The sequence below is a fragment of the Marmota flaviventris genome, chromosome 17 (genome assembly GCF_047511675.1).
Source record: "Marmota flaviventris isolate mMarFla1 chromosome 17, mMarFla1.hap1, whole genome shotgun sequence".
NCBI lineage: Eukaryota > Metazoa > Chordata > Mammalia > Rodentia > Sciuridae > Marmota > Marmota flaviventris.
The window spans coordinates 61,296,976-61,318,355 of record NC_092514.1 but is presented as its reverse complement, the minus strand read 5'-3'; the positions used below and the strand labels follow the sequence as shown (position 1 = coordinate 61,318,355).

Sequence of the window (21,380 nt, the reverse complement as noted above, 5' to 3'; positions counted from 1 at the left end):
CTGACTTTGCCATTTTCTCTGTTGACATGAGGAGTCCAACATGACCAGGAAACAGTTGTCACTTTAGAGTATATCCTCTGATAGACTATCCCTTACTTAGGCACAAAGCTTTTAACTGAGTGGAACTCAAAGCCATGGGAATGGGGGCACAAATTGCCAAGTATATTGTCGAGATAGTTAAAAATGAGAAAAAAGACTCACTTCTACTTCCACCCATCAATCTCTGAACCCATGTATACTACTACTGAGGATATATATATATAAAATCACCTATGTGTGAACCATGTAAGAGTCACTGGGCCAGGGGATATCACACATCCAGATGATAACAATGAACACTGCAGTGTGTTACCTCTAAGTTGGCTCCTTACATTCCAAAGAACTCTGCTGTTCTTTGTAAATTTGTTATTGTTTTTCATTAATACCTTGGTCTGGAGGTTGGTGATTTTTTAAATATATTTTTTATTTGTCACTAGGCATTTATTTTATTCATTTCTATGTGGTGTTGGGAACCAAACCCAGTGTCTCACACATGCTAGGCATATGTGATTTATAAAGGAAAGATGTTTATCTGGCTCATGATTCTGGTACCTGGAAAGTTCAGATAGTGCCAGCACCAGAATCTGACTAGTTCCCCCTGGCTGTGTCATAACATGGTAGACAAGTTGAAGGGAAAGCAGGCTCATAGTTCACGTGGTGAGAGAAGAAGAAGAACACAAAGCTGAGACAACCAACCTTGACTTAAAACAACCCATTCCCTTGGAAACTATACAGTCCCACACAACCTGACTCACTCCCTGAAACCCTATGAATCCATTCATGAGGGTGTAGCCTCAATCAACTAACCACCTTCCACTGGGCCCTACTCCATCAAAGTGCTTAAAGGCACCTCACCACCACCACACTAGGAGCAAATTTCCAGCACATGAACCTTTGGGAGACAAACCACACCCAATATGTAGAAAGATAACATTGCATAAATCTTCCCTGTGGGGACTTATGGGATGTTCTAGTCTATCTGTTGTTCCCCATGCCCGTGATCTGCAATAGCACTGTTAGATTATAATATGGGTATAAATTACCTTCACATACACCAGTACAGGGAGCCACTATTAAGGGCAAATTGGGCCACAGGAGAATGAGGAATCTTGACATATTGAGAGCTGAGTTTCTTAGAGAATGGAAGAAATACAATAAGAACAGGAGGTTAAATTCTGGGGATGCAACACAGCCTCAACAACAAATAGGCAAATCAAATGCAGTGCCAATGCACATAATCATAGCCATTTGAATTCTTTTCAGAAATGCAAAGTTGTTCTAAGATTTGAATATTGACCAATGTTTTAATCATATTTACTAAATTAAAAAATGAAATAATCATAATGTCATTCCAATAACTTAAGAAAAGGCATGTTATAAATTTTAATAGTTTAGGAAATAGAAATAGAAAAAAATTTCAGCTGATCTGATGAGAAGAAACAGTCATAAACTACATAATTGTGAAATAATAAGAGTGGCCCCTGCTACAAGAAAAATGCACACAACTATATTCTTTATATCCATTACAGCCACTTCCTGACTGTTGTGTAAGATTTTTAAAATATTTTATTGACAAACTATTATAAATAATGAGGGATTTGGGGTATCAGACCAACACACATTCATAAATTATTTTTCTATATTTCAGACTGTTAAAACTTAAAATTTTAAACTATAGATGCATATTATCATGAAGAGTAAAATGCCTAGGAATGAATTTATGCAAAGATGGGCAAGACTTCTTGAATATAAATATTTTGACTAAGCAAATCTATGAGCTATTCTAATCTTAGGTATGCTATTTAACAGAAATATTTACATTTATTAACAAAAAAACCTTCAAGAATTTCCATTAGTTTTAATATTTTAATAGTCTCCAACTGCTAACAACTCACATGTATATCGACAGTACAGTAAACAAAGAAATTGTGACTTATACATTAAATGTAGGATAATAGAGGAACAAGATGAATGGATTACCTGGGTGAATCTCAATATTAATGTGCAGAAAAGTGGCCAAATCCATACCATTTCATTTATCAAAAGTTATAAAACAGCCTAAAGTGACCTACAAAGTTATACATCAGTAGACTGATTATCTACCAACGGGGATGATTAAGGAGTTATGTTTTGAGGATGGGGATAAACTCTATTCATTAACCTGTTATAGAAACAGGGGAGTGTTCAATTGGTGTATCAAGTTGAAAACTAATAATTTGAACACTTTTTAAATGAATATTTTATACTTCAGAAAAATTTGGAACATAGTAGAACTTACAAATAACTGGGCATAATCTCCTCTAATTCCTTCACTAAATAGAGAAGAAAGAAAGAACACAAGACATGTATTTCATATTTCCTGAAATAACTGTTTCTGCTGGTAAACAGGGTTAGGACTCCAGTCCCCAACAAATTCCTAGAACTCCCCAGTTATACCAACTTATTTTTATATACATGAAGGACCTCATTCGAGGAAACCCGGCAGCTCAGCCAGGGACAAAGACAAAGGGTCACCTAGGCTGGAGATTGATGGATGTTTTCTAAGTCCCAGGGGAAGTCTTCTGCTTCCACACACCCGATTAGGCTCTGCTGGGAACACAGTTTACAGCCTCTTCCCAAGTGCCTTTGGTACACCTGGGATACACAGGTGGAGAAGCTGGTCCAGAGACAGATGCCTCAACCACTTCTTGGGTACACAGACATGGAACTAGGCATTCGGTTCATCATAGCAGCATCATTATCATTCCCAGAAATACTTCCTAATCTACATAAAGGAAAAAGAATACAGCAGTAGGGGAACAGCAACCCTGACCCTCACAGGCCTGCAGGAACTGCCACATGCCCAGGTGATGATCAGAGCAGGAACAATGCAGATGCTGTGGCTCCTTCCTTTTATCTCAACAAAGTCCCTATGACTTACTGCCAATTAAGAAACAGATGAAACACTCACTTTCAAAAGATTCATGACTTTAGGAAACAACTTCCTCCTTGTTAATACCCACACTGAACATAGAAAACAATAGGAAAATAATGTAAACAACAAGGAGGAAATGTCCTAATGATTGGCCCAAACCTTGGAAGACCCAATATAAAAGGCCCAGATGGGGAGAAGTCATCAGATTCTAGGAAAGTCTCCTGTGAACAGGATCCACCCTCCACACCTGCCACCATGAGTGACTGCTGCTGCTCCCCTTGCTGCCAGCCCACCTGCTGCCAGCCCACCGGCTGCAGGACCACCTGTTGCAGGACCACCTGCTGGAAACCAGCCTGTGTGACCTGCTCCTGCACACCCTGCTGCCAGCCCAGCTGCTGTGGCTCCAGCTGTGGCTCCAGCTGCTGCCAGCCCTGCTGCCAAACCACCTGCTGCAGGACCACCTTCAAACCCACCTGTGTGACCAGCTGCTGCCGCACACCCTGCTGCCAGCCCTGCTGCTGTGTGTCCAGCTGCTGCCAGCCTTGCTGCCAGCCCAGCTGCTGCAGGTCTAGTGGCTGTGGGTCTAGCTGCTGCCAGCCCAGCTGCTGTGAGTCTAGTGGCTGTGGGTCCAACTCCTGCTGTGAGTCCAGTGGCTGTGGGTCCAGCTGCTGCCAGCCAGTTTGCTCTGGACCCGTGTACTGCACAAGGAGATGCTACCACCCCACCTGTGTCTGCCTGCCTGGTTGCCTAGGCCAGGGCTACGGATCCAGCTGCTGCCAGCCTTGCTGCTAATGCTCAAGTCCCCAAAGGACCAACATCTGCACAAACTTCTGTCAACTGAATTACCTCCTTAGGCAAAAATCTACTTCACAAGCCCAGCATGTTGTCACCAAAATGCCTGTTACTTCCCTGCTTGTGTAAGCCCTGTGAATCAGTTTGAGGATGTACAGACTACTTTGTCCTGATTTATGTCTGGGGCATCAAGCAGCATCTTCCTGTATCTCAATTTCAGACTTATGTTCTTGCCTTTGATTCTTAAATCAAGATCTTCACTCTCTTCTCTCTATGTAACAAATCCTCACAGCTCTCCACATAGGTTTCTCTGGCTGATCAGTGATCTATATGATCATGTTTTCTTTCTCAATGTACTCATGTTTCTTGTGTTCTCATGTTTCTTTCAGATTTTTGTTTCCATAATCTTCCTAGAAGCAGGAATTCTTACTTAAATGGCTTTTAATAAATTCTGAACCATTCTCATCCCATGTTGTGCTGTGTTTTCTTGGACAGCATTCCTTATATGACATGTACGAACACATGTATGTACCCAGGGCATTATCCATCCTGAGCCTCAAAACAGCCCCCCATAAATTAGCATCTCCCTTTTTCAGAGGAGAACATTTCATTGTGTGATGCTGTGTGCTTAATAATGAGCAAGATCCAATTCTGGGCCTTTTCTTCCTGCTCCAGTGTATTTACACTGAGATCTCAGGTAAGTAGAAATGGCATCAGGACTTAACTGGAGCAAATTGAGTCCTTGACTTGATGTAACTGAGGAAGGAGTAATCCCTTTATATACAGATAGCATTTCTGCTTACAATGTTCTTCCCAAATTAGTTTCCCACACCTCAGTGAGCACCAGCTACTTGCTGTGGCAGCTGGGGTTGCATTTAATGGTTTTCATAAATGCAGGGATTCTTTGAGGCCCTTGCCTCTTACCAGCCACTGGAGGGATTCATCTACCTCAAAAAGCTTTGAGAATCTCTTGTGTCCTCCTGAGAGTCTCATCTAAAGGAATTTGTTCCTTGGTATCGTGTGAACCAAACCCTTACATGCCTTCTTCCCCTGAGTACCTACTTAGAGCAAAGGTAACCTAGATCTTCCTGCCTGATGGGTCTGCACCTCTAGTTACTATGCCATTGTCAAACTGTGGTTGCTGCTATTACCCATTTGTTGTTATTACTGAGGATAGATACCCCAGGAAATAATCCAGTGTTATGTGTCCCCCAGAATTCCTATTCAAATAATACCTTTGAAGATGCAATTAGCTAAGATAAGTTCCTACTGAAATAGTTTGGACCCTAATCTATTTGGCTGGTGTCTGTATTAGAAGGATAAATTTAGAGACATTCACACATAGAAAGAAGACAATGTATGACACACGGAGAAGGCATCTTTCTACAAGTCAAAGAAGCAACCTGGAATCAATACCTCCCTCACAATCCTCAGATAGAAGAAGAAGAAGAAGAAGAAGAGGAGGAGGAGGAGGAGGAGGAGGAGGAGGAACACCTTAATTTCAGACTGCCAGGCTTCAGAAATAAATTAAAGCCATTCAGTTTCTGGTAGCTTATCATGGCAGTGCCAGTAAACCAATAAATCCAGTCAGTCTCTTGAGTTCCAGATATAATCCCCCTATATTCTAAAGTCTCATGATAATTGTCTCACAACTAATAGTAACTCCTCTCTCTGCTTGTTGGTCTACTGGCATGAAGAAAGCCAAGGTGATGTTTTTATTTTGAATTATGACCTGTGGCAGAAATGTTGCTCCCAAAGGAAGAAACCTTCAACAGAGTATGGTGAAAGCCATGGGGGTGGGGATGTAAACACTCACTCTTGTGACTAGAGGTTCACAATGGTTCACTGGAGGTCTAATGACATCTTATGCACTCCTGTCAAAACACACGGTCTTGTCTGAGAAACCTGAAGACACAGGTGCCATGCTGTGTAATGTGTGGCTGGCCACTGTCAGCTGTACTTCTCCTGACTCTGAACCTCCAAGATTGACCACCCCTCTGCCTTTTAGGAAATATCCATTCACTTTCATAGAATCTGCAACTTGGCAATAAGTATATTTTGTTAATTTTGAAGCTGTTCTCTCTTTAAGGTGCCTGTACATAAATTGGTTCTGCTTCTATTTATGTCACTTTTAAGCTTTAATTTCAAAGGTACTGTGATGTCTTGTCTTCTTAGTTTTTTGTTTTATTTTGTTTTTTCGGGGGGGGGGGGGAGTTATTACCTGAATATAGAGTCCAAGTTATGTTACTTCTCATATGTTAGTATAAACTTCCATTTGGTTCATTTCTACCATGATACTCAGAAATAAGTATATTATATGTCATACATATCTAATTATATTTTTAGATAACTCAAGGTTTCTCCTCCAATCTTTGCCAAAGCCTACATGTGAAATAGAGTAGTATGTGTGCTTTCTTGAAAATCACATGGTTCATCATTCTTAAAAGGAAGACAATCAGACTATATGTCTCTAAAATGCTCCAGTAAGTTCCTAGGAGCCTGGCCAAGTTAAAGGAACATAGCAGGCCTGGGCTAGAATATCCAGATAGTGAAGTTCATGGGCTTTCCCTCACAAATTCTGGGAACTAGAGCAAGTCGGTATTATTTGTAGAAGATAGAAGATAAAAGAAGAAGCAGAAGAAGAAGAAGAAGAAGAAGAAGAAGAAGAAGAAGAAGAGGAGGAGGAGGAGGAGGAGGAGGAGGAGGAGGAGGAGGAGGAGGAGGAGGAGGAGGAGACCAGGACTGCTCTCCTTGGGATGCTGACTATACAAGGAACAAAGCAAGACAAGCAAGCTCATGCTGATGATGTCACTGCTTCTAGAGCCTAACTTATAAAACTCCTCTCCCTGTGGTGACTGGTGCAGAATGGAGGACACTGTGCAAAGGATGTGTCACTCATCCAGATGACTGCCAGTGGACATAACACTATGAGGGTCAGGAGGTGTTCTCTTCTGGGGTAGCATCATGACAGACAGGAGGTACTACTTGGTAAAGCACTGTGAAGGACAGAGGTGCTCCTGTCCAGTCATTGCCACTGGTCTCTCTAGTGAGGGTATCTTTCCAGCTCATCCCCACTGGACCTTCCCCATAAGCATCTCCCAATAAACCTTATGTCTCATCCTCCATCTCCAGGCATCTTCCTTGGTTCCTTCTCTCAGCAACCTATCCTGGTGCCCAAGAATGACTGGGCTACAGACATGACACAGGGGCTCTCATGTTGATCTGGTAATAATCTCATATCACTAACTTGAACTTACAATTTACCGGTCACACTCTTCCCACCCCCCAGTTCCCTTCTGTGAGTTTAAATGATGCTTGCAAGTGTCCAACAAGTCAACATCTATCATAAATAAGACATAAATGATTCAAATCTAGTGCCATGTGTATATGACGCAAAATGCAAGGTTGTTTTCCAAAATACAAAGTTGGTCTCACATTTGAACATTCTTCAGTGTTTTAGCCACACTGCTTTAAAAAGGCACAATTAACCATAACATTATCACAACTCATAAAGAAAAATCACTTCATAAATCTCAACATCATTTTCAAGAAAGTAAACCTTTCCCCATGGTATTGGCATAAAAACCACATAGACCAAGGGAACAGAATAGAGTACCCAGAAAAAACCTCTTGCATCAAAAGCCAACTGATTTCTGACAAAGCAAACAAAAACATACATGGGAGAAATGACAGCCTTTTCAGCAGATGATACCTGGAAAACTGGATATTCAAATGCAGATGATTGACGCTTGACTGTTCTCACTCTATGCAAAAATCAATTCAAAATGGCTCAAAGACCCAAATATAAGACCTGGAACTATAAAACTACTTAAAGAAAACATAGTGGATACACTTCAAGATGTTTAGACAGGTAAGTATTTTTGCATAAGACCCCCAAAAGCACACAAAAATTTTTCCTAAAATTTTCCTAAATTTCTTAATATGATATAATGCCATTTGTCAAATAGCAAAATTTGACAAATGTCATTATATCAGATTAAGAAGTTTAGGAAAGCATCAACAGAGTGAAGAGACAGCCTACAGAACGGGAGACAAATTTGCAAGTTACTCATCTGACATGAATCATTATCCAGAATATATAAGGAACTCAAAACTTCAATAACAAAAAACAAATAATTCAATTAAAATATAAGCAAATAATACAAATAGATAATTGGCAAAAGAGGAAATTCAACAGTCAACAAAATTTATGGAAAAATGCTCAACATCATTAACTGTTAGGGAAATGCAAATTAAAACCAGATGAGACATCACATTCCTATTAGAATGATTATGCTAAAAATAGACCAAAAAGTGCTGGTAAGGATATGGAGAAAAGGGAACCCTAAAACACATTTACAAATGCAAATTTATATGATCATTATGGAATGGAGAACAGTATCCTTTAAAAACCTAACAATAGTACTATCATGTGATCTGATTATCCCACTTCTGAATTTTTATCCAAAGAAAATGATGTCCATATATCAAGGAGACACCTGCTTACTCATGTTTATGTCGGGCTGTTCAAAGTAGCAAAGGAATGGAATCAACCTACATGTATTGAAATATCACTCTGTTCCTTCTTAAATATATACAATTATTATATGCCCATAAAAATTTTAAATGTTTCGTTTGATCACTATCCATTGCATGTATGTGCTGAATTATCACACTGTACCCCATAAATATATAGGATTAAAATAATAATAAAGTATTTTAAAACTTTTAAACAAAAATACCTTAGTAAATAAGGAATAAAATAGTCTCATGACTCTGTTGAAAATAATCTACAAAAAAAAATAGAGGAAGCATCAAACATAACTGGGGAATTTGTGAATTCTCCCTTCTAAACTGAGAATATACAAGGATATCCACCACACCTTTATATGAAATATGGTGCCAGAGGCTCTACCAAATGGTCAAAAACAAGAAAAAAATGCAAGATAAAAGAGTGAAATGAGGTTAATAAAGAATTATCATTTGCACATGATTTTGACAGTGCCTGACTTGCCATGCAATAAACAATTAGAAAAAGCTAGAGAGCTTTGATACATGATTAACATTCAAAATAAATAATTTTCTATATTTCAGAAGCATTAAACTTAAAGTTTTGAGTTATGTATAATAGAATAAAAAATAAGATGTCTCAGAATAGGTCAAAAGAAAGGTAAGATTTTGAAAAAGAAAAAAAATACATAAACTAGAAATTATAAGTAATTCTACATGTAGTTTATATGATAAAAAGTTTTAACTACATATACCAAGGCTCTGTACAAAAACATGCATAGCAACACTGTTTTCATAATCCCCTTCTACAAAGAAGTCATGTGCTTATCTAGAAGCTAATCAACAACAATGAAGTTGTGTTAACTTCATGTATTATTGGGAATTACACAGCAGTGAAATTTAATAAACTACAGATGATTACAGTGGTAAACCTAACAGAAAAGAGAGAGAGAGAGAAACCAATTTTTATTTATAATAAAAATCAAACAGCCACAACTAACCTCCAGGGTTACAAGTCAACAGAGGGACTGGCTCCTTCTGGGGACAAGTCAGAGGATACCACTGGAGGGAAAGAGTCAATTTCACTTCTCAACCTGGTAACAAGGACATGAACAGATTCAATTTGTAATATTCCATCAAGCTGGAAATTAATCCTTTCCATCCTTTTTTTAAATGAATGGTGTACCTAACAAAGAGTTAGAAATATGTAAGGCCTCAAAGATAAATGAAGTATCATCTCAGTCTTAATTCCCTCATTAAAGAAAAGAAACACGGAGAGAAAGAGAGGGGAAAGGTGGAAAAGGAGGGCAGGAGGGGAGGAAAGAAATGGAGGGGACAACTGGCCTAGTATCACTGGCTCCACTGGTACCCAGGTTAGGATGGAGTCATCAATTCATCATGGTCTGCCTGTATCTGCAGCAGGGCAGTTTCTTCGCCATGAGCCCCTCAGTCCTGGGCAAAGTAGGGCCAATGGTCATCCATAAATCCATTGATACATTCTTATTCCTAATGCACTGATTCTGCATCTACCCATCCTCTGATTTGGCTCTGCCATTGGGATCACTTTTCACTAAACATCCTTTTCTCAGGTGTACTTAAGACCAAAAGACCTACAGGTTGAAGAAGCAGATACAAACACAGACCACAGTATTCATCTTGATTTGGGGGGGAGGGGGAGGCAAAGAGATAACAAATCAGGTATTCAATTTGTTCCCGTGATCATCTCCTCAGCATGTCCTTCCCCAAAATGTCCCAAAACACACTTCCCAATCCAAGTACAGCCAAGAAAACAAAACTGTGGAGAAACAACCACCTTGACCCTCACAGACCTCAATGACCAGGTGATGATCAGAGCAGGAACAATGCAGATGCTGTGGCTCCTTCCTTTTATCTGAATAAAGTCCCTATGACTTACTGCCAATTAAGAAACAGATGAAACACTCACTTTCAAAAGATTCATGACATTTAGGGAACAACTTCCTCCTTGTTAATATCCATACTGAACATAGAAAACAATAGGGAAAATAATGTAAACAACAAGGAGGAAATGTCCTAATGATTGGCCCAAACCTTGGAAGACCCAAGTATAAAAGGCCCAGATGGGGAGAAGTCATCAGATTCTAGGAAAGTCTCCTGTGAACAGGATCCACCCTCCACACCTGCCACCATGAGTGACTGCTGCTCCCCTTGCTGCCAGCCCACCTGCTGCCAGCCCACCGGCTACAGGACCACCTGCTGCAGGACCACCTGCTGGAAACCAGCCTGTGTGACCTGCTCCTGCACACCCTGCTGCCAGCCCAGCTGCTGTGGCTCCAGCTGTGGCTCCAGCTGCTGCCAGCCCTGTTGCCAAACCACCTGCTGCAGGACCACCTTCAAACCCACCTGTGTGACCAGCTGCTGCCGCACACCCTGCTGCCAGCCCTGCTGCTGTGTGTCCAGCTGCTGCCAGCCTTGCTGCCAGCCCAGCTGCTGTGGGTCTAGTGGCTGTGAGTCCAGCTGCTGCCAGCCCAGCTGCTGTGAGTCTAGCGGCTGTGGGTCCAACTCCTGCTGTGGATCCAGTGGCTGTGGGTCCAGCTGCTGCCAGCCAGTTTGCTCTGGACCCGTGTACTGCACAAGGAGATGCTACCACCCCACCTGTGTCTGCCTGCCTGGTTGCCTAGGCCAGGGCTACGGATCCAGCTGCTGCCAGCCTTGCTGTTGATTCTCAAGTCCCCAAAGGACCAACATCTGCGTAAACAAACTTCTGTCAACTGACTTGCCTTGCCCGCACAAATTCACTTTCTACCTTTCCTGAAAACCATCATGCTATCACTAAGATGTCTGTTAATCATCTCCTTTATAAGAGCTTGTAAATCACTATGAGGGGGTGCAGACTACTTCATTCTCTTCTTCCTTAGGCCTAATGGATCTCGGGCCAGCTGCATAGATCCTTGATGTGGAACTATGGCCTTGGCTTAAATTCTGAAGCCAAGTTCTTTACCTCTTTTTCTAAATAACTTAGGAAGACACTTCTTCATTAAAAAATTTCAAAAAAGTTTATGCAGCTGATCAACCATATTTTCTGTTGCAGCATATTCTGGATTCTTGTATACTTCTTTATCCTTTTCTATTAGTTTCTGTTGTTTCCCCAGATGCAGACACCCTTAATAAATTCTGTACCATTATTCGTTCCTTATGTCTGTCTTTGTTTTACTATTGTAAGACCACTTGACATTAGATGTACACACTAAATAGATCTGAAGAGTACAATACATTGACATTGTAGTACACACCATAGGTACAATGTCTCTGGAAGTTTTTCCTCTTGGATAACTGAAAGTCAGTATTCATTGATGAGAATTCCCAACATCCTCCTATTACAGCCTCTGGAAACTACCATTCTAGCCTTTCTTTACCTGAGTTTGACTTTAATACACCTAATGTGAGTGGAATCGTGTAGAAGGTATTATTCTGTGACTGGCTTATTTCACTTAGCATAGCATCCTCAAGGTTCACCCATCTTATCGAAAAATAGAATTCCATCAGTTTTAAGGCTGAATAGTATTCCATTGTATGTTTGTACCATGTTTTCTTGAACCATTCATTACTTCCATATCTTAGCTACTGTTAATAGTGTTGCCATGAATTCTGGAGTGCTAATATCTTTTCTGCATTCTGATTTCAATTGTTTACATAAGCACTCTGAAGTGGGTCTGCTGGATCATATGACATTTGTTTTTAATTTTCAGAGGAACCTCCATTCCATAGTCTACAGTTTATACCTCATTTATAATCAAACCAGTATGCACATTCTGTCAACACCAGTACTTTATTGAGTAATTTTTTTTATAATAGCTAGACACAAAATTCCAATATTTCATTTAACCCAATGTTAAAATAATATCCCAATGTTTAATGACAAATTGCATGATCTTGCCTAAGAAACTAGATGACCAAGGAATAATGTCCCTCTTCAGGCTTTAGTTGGGCAATGCCAAAATCCCACCTGTGCCTCTTTCAACTCCATCCTTCCATGGTAGACCAACTCCCTGCCTTTTGCGAAACACACATTGATAATCACAAAATACTCAGTCAGGCTAGTGTAAGTTCTGCTGATCTTGAATCCAGTATATTTATTTAACATGGATTTGTTTAAATTGGCTCTTTTCCTACTTGCATCACTTTTACAGCCACCTTCCAAGGGTAATCTGATCTCTCTCCTTTTCCTGTCTTGTGGCACCCAAGTGGATAGCACCAATTGTCATACTTCAAATTTGTTAATGTAAATTTTCATTTGTTTCCTCCCTGACATAGCATTTGATAGCCAGTTACAATGTTACTTGTCACACAAGTAAATTTCTATTTTTGGTAACTCAAGAGTTTCTTTCTTTAATTCCTTTCAAAGTCCAAATGTAAGATCCACAGTGGTAGGTCTTCTGAAAGTCCCAGGGGCTCTCACTTTTATGTGTGGTCATCTGATGCCACCAGCTTCTTGGTAGTGTTTTCCAATCGCACTTTGCCCCCAGGTCTTCTTTGGTGAGTTCAGCTGATGCTTACACACACTAATACGTTGTTCCTTTGAAAATCTGAATAGAGGGTAAAAGACAATTCTTCAATCATGGCTGTGGAATAAAAAAATATGGCTGTAGAGATGACCCATCTGAATTTCAGAACATTGGTACAGCCTCTGTTTCTGTGTTTCACAAGCTCACATCAAAGGTCAGCTTTGACCACAAGTTCCCCCTTGAAATTCCCCTTACGGTGTGTCTGCCAGAGAAGAACCCTTGGGATATTCCAGCATACCTACTCTAATAGCTCTGCTCGTGTATGCTATAGGCTTGAGAGGGTCCTCAGAAAACCAGGACACTGTGCCACAACCAGGCAAATTTGGGCCACAGGAAGGTAGAGGAAATATAGTGAGGACAGCAAAACAAATTTATGAAATGAAAAGTCAGTATATACATCCCCCATGAGACAGAAGGGAGCCAAGACCATGCCATAGGCAGCAGATGGAGACCACATGGGATTGTTAACAGAAACCTGAAGTTGGTCCAGTGTCTTAATGTGTTCCAGTGTTTTAACCACATTTGCTGAAAAAGGTACAATAATGATTTCATTGTATCCACTCATACAGAAAAATAAAAGCATTTTACAAAGGTGAAAAGCTTTTCAAGACAGAGTGCTGTAGCAAATTGAGAAGGAAAATAAAAAGACATGACTGTTAACTAAGAAGGCCAGTTTTATTCATAAGTGAGTCGATCAAGTGGTGGGAGAACAGGTGTCAAATTTGTCTCCTGCATGAAGTTTTTGGACATCTGATATCAGAGACGTCACAAAACAGACACTATCCTAGGCCCAAGTGAAGGGTCAGCTATTGTCCCTGGACGAAAGCTGCCTCCAAGTACCTGGAAGAACACTTCAGAAACTATTTCAATCATGGCCCACATTTCAGAGGTATTAGCTGTAGCAAACCTACTGGGAATTTCACAATATATTACTTAGCTAGTGACGTCTGGAACTGTTGGTTCTTAAAGTCATTAGGTACAAGTCACTAGAGAGATGAGAAGCAGGTAAAGACTAGAGAGGGTTTAATTATCACTAGTGAAAATTGGTTTTGCCCTCGTGAAAAAAATCTAGAGAAAAGAAAAGAAGGATCATAGATGATGGGGAAAAGTTGGGAGCTCTCACTCCTAGGCTGGGATTGTAAAAAGAAAAGTATTTGATGCACAATTATACCAGAGGGTCTACCAGTGAATCAAGGCAGGAAAAAATGGAAGATAGACTATGCTAAGAAGAACAGAAGCATCACAGACCATGACAGGATTGAGCATTAGAAACTGCTCCACTCCAAAAAATCTACAATAAACTGTTTGGATATCTCATAAACGTACAGTAATGATCATATTCAATATTTCCCATACAGCAAAATTTTATATTTTAAGTTATAACATATAGCATGCATTAAAAACAAAATATCTAAGAATAAATTTAGGGAAAAATTGACAGGACTATGACAAAGAAAAGAATAAAGATTTCCACATGGGAATTAATAGACAATTCTATGTCAGTTTGTATATCCACCAGAAAAGTTTGTATACATGACAGCAAGCTCGGTATGAAAATCTATATAGCAGCATGAATATGCATAGCCCCAATCTGCAAACAAGCTGCACGTTAATCTAGAAGACAAGCAACAGACAATTTTCATCCAATTCAGTCTGTGGAAGATCTTACAACACTGAGAGTTAGCTTAATTCAGATAATTACAAGGATGTACCTCACACAAAGAACAAAAATAGAGAGAAACCAATTCTACTATTTGATGAACCTAAGAGTGAAAAAAGCCACTTAGATGGTATGTTGAACAAAGGGATGAAAACCCGTTGGAAAAACGTGGCAGAATATAATCTGCAGGTTATGGGTAGACGTCTATATTCTAAGTTGTATTGTTTTAAAGAAATGGTAGACTTCAAAATGTTTTGAATGTTAGTCCTCACAGAACAGATATGGAAGGTGGAAGAGCTGGGACAGAGACAGATGCCTCTAGGAGCCTTCCGTCAGGATGCTCTGGGTAAACACATGTACTGTCCCTCCCTGTGAATACAGCAGCAGCATGCTCCTGCCACAGACACCTCCTAATAATCTAAATACAATCAAAGGAAAAATATTCTAAAAGAAAAGCTGCACTGATCTGTCCAGAGCAGCATTAGCTTTCCCATTGACCCAAAAGATTGATCAGAGCACCAAGGATGCCAAGGTCTTGAGTGAGGATCCTCTGGGTAAGCAGAGGTGCCAATTTTCCTGGTGAATACCACAGCACCATGCTCCTCCCACAGACACTTTCTAATTTGAATACAGACAAAGGAACAAAGCTCCAGAGGAACAACGGCCTCACCCTCCCAGGACAACACATGACCAAATTGATACTCGGAGCACATAGGATGCTAACGAGGTGACTGTCTTCCTTTCATCTGGAACAGTTCCTGTGAGTTGACACCCTTTTAGGAAACAGATTAAACACTTTCACAACACTCATCACATTTACATAACAAATTCTTCTACAACAAACAAAAAATAATGCAGACAATAACATAAACAACAACAAGGCAAAGGGCTGCTGATTGGTCCCAACTTTGGAAACCCCATGGATAAAAGAGCCCAACTGCAAGGAGTCCTCATATCCTGCAAACTCACTCACCTGTGAACAGGATCCCACCCTCCACAGCTCACACCATGGCCCACTCCAGCTGCTCCTCTTGCTGCAAGCCTACCTGCTGCAGGACCACCTGTTGCAAGACCACCTGCTGGAAACCAGCCTGTGTCACTAGCTGCTCTAGCACACCCTGCTGTCCACCCAGCTGCTGTGGATCCAGCTGCTGCCAGCCATGCTGTCCCCCAAATTGCTGTAAAACTACCTGCTGCAAGACCACCTGCTGCAAGCCAACCTGTGTGGTCAGCTGCTGCAGCACACCCTGCTGTGAGCCTTGCTGCTGCCCCAGTTGCTGCATCATTCCCTGCTGCCAGCCCTGCTGCCCTCCTACTTGCTCTAGAACCACCTGCTGCAGGACCACCTGCTCCAAAAAGTCCCATGTGACCCTCTGCTGCAACACACCCTGCTGCCAGCCCTGCTGCTGTGTGTGCATCTGCTGCCAGCCTTGCTGCCCGTGATCAACTCCCAAAGACCAAGGTCTACAAACTCTGCTCAACATGCTTGCCTTACCTGCAATTCCCCTCCTACCTAGGCTTAAAACCATCAGACTGTCATCAGAAATTATGTTCATCACCTCCCAAGTAAGACCTTGTGAATCACCTTGGGGGAGTGCAGACCACCCCACTCCTATCCGCTTTTTTCCTTAGGTCTTATGGACCCTGGTTCAGCTTCACAGGTCCTTGAAGGAGAGCTGTGGTCTTGATTAGAATTGTGAAGCCAAATCTTTATCTCTCCATCTAAATAACATAGAAGCACACTCCCTCAGAAGAATTTCATAGGTATATGCAAGTGCTCCTTCATCTTTATAGTCATGGTGTTCTCCATATTCCTATTTGCCATTTTTTCTGTCAGAATCACCTTCAGTTGGCTTCCTTGGTACATCCCTTCTTCATAAATTCCTAATAAATTATAAATCTTTATTCATTCTGTATTGTCTTTCTTTACCTTCTTGTGTTGAGACCCCTAACATGGAAATCATATTCTTGATCGATTTTAAGTGCAAAGTAGATTGTCATTGTATCCCACACTGTAGCACAGACACCCAGAAGTTGTTCATCTTGCAAAATTAAAATGGCATACCCATTGGTTGGCAGCTTTCTACTTCCACCTAACCCAGCCTCTGAAATCCACCACTCTATTCTGTCCCTATGTGAGTTGACCGACTGTACATACCTCATATAGGTGGAATCCTGCTAATGTTTTCCCTGTACTTGGCCTAGTTCATTTAGGGGACAGGGCGAAGTTTCACCCATGTTAGCACAGGGGGAAGGATTTTACCACTTTCATGCCTGAATAGTATTTCAGTGTGGGTTTCTGTCCTATTCTCTTGATCCATTTCTCTGTCAATGGGTAGTTGGGTTTCCCACAACTTTGCTCTTATTCATGATGCTTCCTTGAACACAAGAGTGTTGATGTCTTTTCAAGTTTCTGATCCTATTCTTTCCCCTACAAATCCAGAAATGGGCTTTCAGGACCATATGGTATGTCTAAGTCTGTTCTTTTTAGGAAATTCCATAGTGGCTCCTGCATCATTAGACATTCCTTTCTGTGTAGGAGATTTCCAGTTTCTCCACATCCTTGTCAAAACCCTTATTCAGTCAGTACTTTGTGGAAGAGCCACACAATATCACAATACCATGATGATTGCAATGTTCAAACAATATGGCCTGAAATGTCATACAATAAGACAAAATACTTGGTCTTGCCTAAGGAACTACAAGATCAAACAACAATGCCCCCACCCCCATGCCCTGTTCAGCTAGGCCCTGAAAATCTTTCCATGTCTCCCTCCTCTCCACCAACATACCTGCACTCCTATGGTATACCACCTCACTGCCTTTAAAAACATCAATATTAATTTTCACAAAATCCTCAATCAGATTATAGGAAATACTGCTGACCTTGAAGCCAAACTTTCTCCTTGGGGTTTTATGCAATAAATGGTCTCTGCTCCTGCTAATGTCAGCTTCAAGTTCCACATTCAAAGAAAAACCTCCTCTCTCTTGTCCCATGGCAGCTAAGTGACCAGCACAAACAGGGATGTCTCTGACCTTTTTTTGTACAAATTTTCATTTGGTGCCTTCCTTATATAACATTTAGAGCCCTTTAGGATATGCCATGTCATATAAATCCAGCTATATTTTTGGACACATCAGTATTTCTTCATCCATGATATGAGTTTCTAAATTCCCAAAATAAAGTTATAATCCAATGAAAGGTCAGTGTTCAGAGAGTCACAGGGGCTCTCCTGTTTTATATGACATTGATTGAGTGACAAATTGATATCACTGGCTTCTTGATTGTTTCTCAAGGACATCTTTCCCCCCAACTTCTCCTCAGTGGGTTGAGTTGATACTCACTATCTTGCAAGTAAGTTTCTCTTCTGATCATTGGAGTGTAGGCTAAAGGCACTGCTTCATTCATGCCCTACAGAATAATACAATGGTGATGTAAAAATGAACATTATCAATTATAAATATATGAGTCTAGACATTGTTTATGCAGTAATGAAGCTCAGTGATATGTCTATAAGAGACTCCTTAGAAATCCTCCATATGATGTGTGCTTCAGAAAGGAAGCCTTGGATCTGAGAGGAACACTGTAGATGCCTTTGCTCAGGTGCTGTCAGAGAACTGCCAGTTCATCATATAGAGAGGAGAGCCCCTTAAGAAGTCCAGGACATGCAACCGAAACATGGCCAAATTGGGTCACAAGAAAGTGGAGAATCTTGGCTTCTTCAGAATTTATTCAATGGAAGAAGGTAGCAGAAATACAATTAGAATAAAGGGATAATATAAATAGGATAGATCGTATTTGGATAGAAGTGGAACAAGACCAGAGTCACATGCATGTGATCATGACCCCAATTAGCTATTTTCAGAAATGAAAGGTTGTTCCAACTCTGGAACATTATTCAAAGTTTTCATCACATAGACTAAATAAGTGCAGAATAATCATAACGTTGCTTCAGTTCATGAAAAAAAAATCAATGCATAAAATAAACACATTTCCAAAATCCAATACCTTAACAAGTGAGGATTAAAAAAGCCTTCCTGCTGTAGTTGAAACAGTTCTGATTCACCCACCATGAAGGGTGCCAACCCTTGAGACAAACAGCTTCCAAAAGAGAAAGTGATCATTCATCAGTCAAGCTGGGGGATAGGCGAGCAAGTCTCAAATCTGTCTTCACATGGAGTGTTTGGACCTCTGATGTCAGACACGACACACCACCCAACATGCCCTGGCACAGGAGCAAGGGAAGGGAGAGTGGTTTCAACAAGGTGCAGCAGAAAAGATGCCCTGCAAGTTCCTGGAAAACCTCCTGACCAACTGTTCCTCTTAAGCCATCATGACCTGTGGGTCACAGGTGTAATATAGCGCAAAGATGCAAGATAGACTATGCTGAAATGAACAAAAAGAGCATCATTATTTGTGATGTGATTGCACAAAAAATTACGCCCTTCCAAAAAGATCTACCATGCACTCTTAGATATAACCAGGGACTTTACATACAGGAACATATAAAATATGGATCACTTATAATATGTCCAAAGCAGTTAAAAATTTTACTTCTAAATTATAATATATAACACACTTACATAATAGAATATCTAAGAAGAAATAAAGTGAAACACGGACAAGACCACCAGAGAAAGAATGAATACTTCCATTTGGGAATTTCATGAGTAATCCTATACTTGGTTATAGATCCACCAGAAATACTTTTATATATCACCACAGGCTCTGTGCAGAAACATTGATAGCAGCACAAATTTGAATGGTCCCAAGCTACAGACAAGCTACATGATCATCTAGGGGACATGCAACAGATTGTGTCATTTCATTCGGTGGATACTTTACAGCAATGAGAATGAACACACTAGAGTACCACTCTCACACTCACCACATAAGGAGACTCAGCAATTCTATTATCTGAAGCAAACTAATGGTGAAAAAAGTCAAAATTGCCCTAGAGGTCCACATGTCAACAGAGGCTTCTGTCTCCTTTGGAAATCAGTGACAGGGTAGGGTTTGAATGGAACAGGGTTCATTTCTATTTCCTAACCTGATATACTGACAGGGATGCATTCACTTTAGGATATTTCACCACACTGGAAATTAATAATTTTCATCTTTCTGAACACATTGATAGACCTGAAAACATTTTAAATATGTTAGTCCTCACAGGTAAACCAGGTGCCATCTCATCTAATCTTAATTCCCTCATGAAATAGAATTGAGGCAAGAAAGCAATGGACAGAAACAAAAGGGAGGACAAAGAAACACAGACAGAAAGACAGAAAAAAATCCCTAACCAAAGATCATTGACTCCCCTGGGACTCAGGGTAGGACTAGAGTCACCAGCTCATCCTACTTTGCCTGGGTCCGCAGAGCTCAAGTGACAGAAAGTCCCACAGGCTCATCCTGGTGAGACCTCAGTACTGGATCAACAGGATGATGGTCACCCACACTTCCATCCCTGCCTGACTGGTCTCCATATACTGCCTCTTCTTCTACCCTCAGGCTCTGCTTGTGCGCTGCTGGGAAGGACCATGTGTCCCACATTCTCTTTCAAAGTGCCACCAAGACACATAAGTGGAAGAGAAAACACAGAAAGGTTCTTGAGTGAGCACAGGTGCCAATTGTCCTGGTGAATGCCACAGCACCATGCTCCTCCCACAGACACTTTCTAATCTGAATACAGACAAAGGAACAAAGCTCCAGGGGAACAACGGCCTCACCCTCCCAGGACAGCAGGACACAACCCATGACCAAATTGATACTCAGAGCTAATGAGGTGACTGTCTTCCTTTCATCTGGAACAGTTCCTGTGAGTTTACACCTCTTAGGAAACAGATTAAACACTTCCACAACACTCATCACATTTACATAACAAATTCTTCTAAAACAAACAAAAACTGAATGCAAGCAATAACATAAACAACAACAAGGCAAAGGGCTGCTGATTGGTCCCAACTTTGGAAACCCCATGGATAAAAGAGCCCAACTGCAAGGAGTCCTCATATCCTGCAAACTCACTCACCTGTGAACAGGATCCCACCCTCCACAGCTCACACCATGGCCCACTCCAGCTGCTCCTCTTGCTCTAAGCCTACCTGCTGCAAGACCACCTGCTGGAAACCAGCCTGTGTCACTAGCTGCTCTAGCACACCCTGCTGTCCACCTAGCTGCTGTGGATCCAGCTGCTGCCAGTCATGCTGTCCTCCAACTTGCTGTGAAACCACCTGCTGCAAGACCACCTGCTGCAAACCAGCCTGTGTCACCAGTTGCTGCAGCACACCCTGCTGTCCACCCAGCTGCTGTGTGTCCAGTTGTTGTGGTAAATCCAGCTGTGAGTCCAGCTGCTGCCAGCCCTGTTTTACCCCAACTTGCTGTGAAACCACCTGCTGCAAAACCACCTGCTGCAAGCCAGCCTGTATGGTCAGCTGCTGCAGCACACCCTGCTGTGAACCCAGCTGCTGTGAGCCTTGCTGCTGCCCCAGTTGCTGCATCATTCCCTGCTGCCAGCCCTGCTGCCCTCCTACTTGCTCTCGAACCACCTGCTGCAGGACCACCTGCTCCAAAAAATCCCATGTGACCCGCTGCTGCAGCACACCCTGCTGCCAGCCCTGCTGTTGTGTGTGCACCTGCTGCCAGCCTTGCTGCCCGTAATCAACTCTCCAAACACCAGCATCTACACAAAATCCTCTCAACCTGCTTGTCTTACCTGAACAAATTCTTTTCCTACCTTGGCTGATAAACATCAGACTGTCAAAAGAAATTATGTCCATTACCCCCCATTAAGACCTTGTAAATCACCTTGAGGGAGTGCAGACCACCCCACTCCCATCCACTTCTTCCTTAGGTCTTTTGGACCTTGGTTTTAACTCATAGGTCCTGGATGTGGATGTGTGCTCTTGATTGGAATTCTGGAGC

General features: G+C 41.4%; 3 protein-coding genes across 3 annotated transcripts; all 3 read left to right on the top strand.

The window, feature by feature from the left end:
- The first annotated feature begins 3,208 nt into the window (after positions 1–3,208).
- Positions 3,209–3,745, top strand: LOC139702557 (keratin-associated protein 9-6-like). The gene has a single exon (XM_071604074.1). The coding sequence runs from the start codon at positions 3,209–3,211 to the stop codon at positions 3,743–3,745; it is 537 nt and encodes a 178-aa protein (XP_071460175.1).
- Positions 3,746–10,421: 6,676 nt separating this feature from the next.
- LOC139702544 (keratin-associated protein 9-6-like) lies at positions 10,422–10,955 on the top strand. The gene has a single exon (XM_071604007.1). It carries the CDS (start codon positions 10,422–10,424, stop codon positions 10,953–10,955), a length of 534 nt encoding a protein of 177 aa, XP_071460108.1.
- Positions 10,956–20,522: 9,567 nt separating this feature from the next.
- On the top strand, positions 20,523–21,116 carry LOC114101901 (keratin-associated protein 9-7-like). The gene has a single exon (XM_027947051.2). The coding sequence runs from the start codon at positions 20,523–20,525 to the stop codon at positions 21,114–21,116; it is 594 nt and encodes a 197-aa protein (XP_027802852.2).
- The last annotated feature ends 264 nt before the right edge of the window (positions 21,117–21,380 follow it).